The 3,901-nt window shown below is 51.7% G+C and overlaps 2 protein-coding genes across 4 annotated transcripts in view; both read left to right on the forward strand.

Moving 5' to 3' along the window:
• Positions 1-1,847, forward strand: part of SLC16A5 (solute carrier family 16 (monocarboxylate transporter), member 5) — a 16,051-nt gene extending 14,204 nt beyond the window's left edge. The window contains exon 7 of one of the 2 annotated variants that reach the window (XM_012662344.1): positions 1,787-1,847. The gene's annotated coding sequence lies outside the window, so the exon portion shown is untranslated. Of the gene's footprint in view, positions 1-481; positions 511-1,786 lie in introns of those variants that run through there. The other variant, XM_012662342.1, reaches the window with a different exon arrangement.
• Positions 1,848-1,919: 72 nt separating this feature from the next.
• ARMC7 (armadillo repeat containing 7) overlaps positions 1,920-3,901 on the forward strand; it is a 29,195-nt gene continuing 27,213 nt past the window's right edge. For both annotated transcript variants that reach the window (XM_012662349.1, XM_012662350.1), the window contains exons 1-2: positions 1,920-2,027; positions 2,121-2,264. In XM_012662349.1, coding sequence (XP_012517803.1) covers positions 1,937-2,027; positions 2,121-2,264 — 235 coding nt within the window. In that variant the 5' untranslated portion in view covers positions 1,920-1,936. The remainder of the gene's footprint in view (positions 2,028-2,120; positions 2,265-3,901) is intronic.

Consider the following 3,901-nt stretch of genomic DNA (forward strand, 5'->3'; position numbering starts at 1 on the left):
CCGCAGAGGTGTGCATAGGGCAGGGGCTGACCACAGGGACCTGAAACCTCAGAGGTGGGGGCTGCTTTTAATGGGGCTGCAGCAGGCTGGAGTGTGGTGGTCATTCTGCCGTTATCCAGGCCCAGGGCCGAAGGACAGTCCTTGCTCTTGTCAACCTAAATAACAGAGGCTCTCTAAAATATTTATCTGGCAATAGGGCAGTGCCATGAGAATACACATGCCACAGTAAACCATGTGCATATTCAGGGATGTAAAGGAAGACGAGGTTCTTAAAAGAAAAATGAGAATTACATAATTGTTTTGTGATAATTAACCTTGGCTACAAGGATTAATAAGGGTGACTCTAGTCTGAGGTTGGACAGGCTGGGCAGATGTCCTTCCAGAAGTATTTTTTGTGTAAGGTTGCAATGGTCTTTTGTGCAAGGTTGTGGTTTTTTGCAGAATCTTTTGTGATAGTTTTTTCTTTTTCTTTTTTTTTCAGACAGGGTCTCACTCTGTTGCCCAGGCCAGAGTACAGTGGTGTAATCATAGCTCACAGCAACCTCAAACTCCTGGGCTCAAGCGATCCTCCTGCCTCAGCCTCCCCAGTAGCTGGGACTACAGGTGCACCCCCCACCACACCGGCCTCTTTTTATTTTTAGAGAGGGGGTCGTGCTATATTGCCCAGGCTGGAGTACAGTGGCTATTCACAGGCGCGATCCTGCTGCACTGTACGCTCAAACTCGGGGCTCAAGCCATTCTGTTCCTCAGCCTTCTGAGTAGCTGGGACTACAGATGTAGGCCACCTGGCACTATTTGTCAGGGTTTTTTAAACACTTGACTCCGTTTTGATTCTGACAACGTTCACACCCTCAGGAAGCTCACAGCCTAAGCCCCACATTTTCAAGCGCAGTGGAAGTGTGGCAATGCCACCTCCCTTCCTGGTCGTCTGTTCCCTGTGACCACGAGGTCTCAGTCACACACCACCTTCCTGAGAAGGCCCGAGAAAGAATCAGCCAAGGGACTTAAGCATCTAAGGCTCCACAACCCAGAAAGCTGCCAGAGCGGCACATCCAAGCTCCAAGCATCCAGGGCTCCTTCTAGGGCTGGTCGGTGCTGCCCGGGGCGCTCTCTGTCCACCTGGCTGACAAAAAGCCTTAGGACCTTACACAGTTCCCTTGATTTCTGTCCAGAGGTGACACACGCAGCTGCGGGGGGTTGAGGTGAGGGGGAGAGGGTTGGGGTCGCCAGGCTTTTTGGAAAAGCACACTCAACCATAGGGGCAAAGGACTGATGTGGGAAGCAGGTTGCTGACACCCGCGCTCCAAAGGGACGTCCCTGGTGGAGGAGGCTGGGCTGCACCCCGCCAGGTGTGGAGATGCTGAAGGTTCTTCTGCCTCGACGTTCCCCGACACGGGCGCCCTCCGATTCCCCTGTGCTCCTAAGGGCCCCAGAGTTACCCCTCCCGGCATACCCATTCCCGCAGTGGCCTCAGTAGAGCAGCTCCCCTAGGCCCCAGGCGTAGGGCGGATGGCGCGCCGCGCACGCGCACCAAAGAGCTCAGCGATGACCCCGCCCCTCGCCTGCTCGGTCTCGTACCTTCCGCCCTCTGGGGGCGGGGCTAGCGAGGCTTCCGCCGGAAGCCCGGAACCCATCCCGGGAGTAGGGGCATTGCGGTCGCTACCGTGTCCTCCGGCTGCGAGTGGCTGATTACGCGTGCTGTCTCCCGCGTATCTATTTCGCTTTTCAAACCCAGTTCTTACACGGTCCTGAGACACCACCCCCCTTTTTCACATCCCATTTCCAGCTGCAATTTCTGCAGAGTCTGAACCCAGAAAAGGCCCCCATTTGCCGCCCCCGTCCGCCCTGCCCGGCCTGGGTGAAGTTCTCGCCTAGCTTTCCGGCCTCGCTTTTCCCACTCTCCCGCCCGTCCCCCGGATCCTCCAACGCCCGGATCATGGCCCAGAAGCCGAAAGTAGACCCCCACGTCGGGCGCCTGGGATACCTGCAGGCGCTGGTCACGGAATTCCAGGAGACAGAGAGCCAAGGTGAGAGCCGCGCGGTGGGGGCCGAGGGACCGGGCTGGGTCTGGCCGCGACTGCCGCCCCGGACCTGGCTCTAGTGCCGCTTTCCCGTTGCAGACGCCAAGGAGCAAGTCCTTGCCAACCTCGCGAACTTCGCCTATGACCCCAGCAATTACCAGTATCTGCGGCAGCTGCAAGTCCTGGATTTATTTCTCGATTCACTGTCGGAGGAGAATGAGACCCTGGTGGAATTTGCTATTGGTAAGTGTAGTTCCGGTTGCCCAGATGCCTGATGGACTGGGATGAGATAAGTGAGTTGAGAAAGGAATGTATGAGGCAGTCCCTCAGCCGTAAAAGCAGACCTTCGCGATGTCTGTGCCACCACCGTTCACACGTTGTCCAGGCCACAGCTACCTTGAGACAGGTCTGGAACTCAAGCCCACGAACCGTTCTGCGTGTCTGCCCTTCCTCCTGCTTAGAGATAAGATCATAAACAAGAGAATGGATTGAAGCCACTTGGAGGTCAAAAAGTTTGTAAATTGCTTTTTTAAAAACATTTTTTTCACATCTGCAATCATAGCACTCTGGGAGGCCGAGGTGGGAGGATTGCTTGAGGTTGGGAGCTCCAGACCAGGCTGAACAAGAGCGAGACCCCATCTCTACTAAAAATAGAAAAATTAGCCTGGCGTGGTGGCATGCACCTGTAGTCCCCGCTACTCCGACGGATGAAGCAAAAGGATCGCTTGAGCCCAGCAGTTGGAGGTTGCAGTGAGCTATGATGACGCCACTGCACTGTAGCTGGGATGACAGAGCTAGACTCTGTCTTTAAAAAAACACACACACATACACACTTTAATGTTTTAATTAAGAGAAGTAGAGATGACTTGGAATTTGTGGCTTACGGCTCTCGCAGTTGTTATGATCTTAGGACCTACTGAATTGCTCACTGGACAGATGTTTATTAGGCATGTACTGTATACGCGAGCTACTATTGTAAATGCTGGGAGGTGGTGAACAAATTGGGAAAGGGTCTTTGCTCTCAAGGAGCTTACGTTCCAGTAAGGGGAGACAGAGAGCAAGCAAACAAGAAAGATGCTGCTCAGAAGGAAATAAGTAGGGTGATGAGAGAGCGCAACAGATGGGGGCTACTTAAGTTTTGGCCATCATGGGAAGGACATTCTAGCGGAGGTGCAGCATGGGCAAAGGCCGTAAAGCAGGCATGAGCCAGAAGGAAGGTTGGCGTGGCAGGATTGTGGTAGTGAAGTGGAGAATGGCACAAAAATAGGTTAGAGAGGTTGGTGACACCAGAGCTTACAGCGGCTTAGATTGATGGGAAGTGGATGGAAGGAGTTTGGAATTTATTCTGAGAGCAAATAGAAATTCTTTTTTCAAGCCATGCATGGCATCTTCCTGTAGTTCCAGCTACTCAGGAGGCTGAGGTGGAAGGATCGCTTTGAGCCCAGGAGTTTGAGGCTGCAGTGAGCTATGACCTGGGCTGCACATGGCATCTACACTCCAGCCTCGGCGACGTAGCAAGACCTTGTCTCTTAAAAAAAATTTTTTTCCAGTATACATCTTTTAAAACTAACATTTCTCTACGTATTGAAAGGAACCTTACTTAGGGAAAGAAACCTTTAATAATAATTACGATATCACCTAATACTCTGTTATGTAAATTTTTCTAATAGTTCCCAAAAGGACATTTTTGTGTTAGTTTGTATAATCTGGGATCTGTGTATTTCACCTGGTGGTTATGTTCCTTAGATCTCTCTCTTTTTAAGTAAAATTTTTATTTTAGAATAGTTTTGTTGTTTTGTTTTGGAGACAGGGTCTTGCTCTGTCTCCTAGGCTAGAGTGCTATGGCATCATCATAGCTCACTACAACCTCAAACTACTGG

This window comes from Propithecus coquereli, unplaced genomic scaffold (genome assembly GCF_000956105.1).
Source record: "Propithecus coquereli isolate 6110/MARCELLA unplaced genomic scaffold, Pcoq_1.0 Scaffold76, whole genome shotgun sequence".
NCBI lineage: Eukaryota > Metazoa > Chordata > Mammalia > Primates > Indriidae > Propithecus > Propithecus coquereli.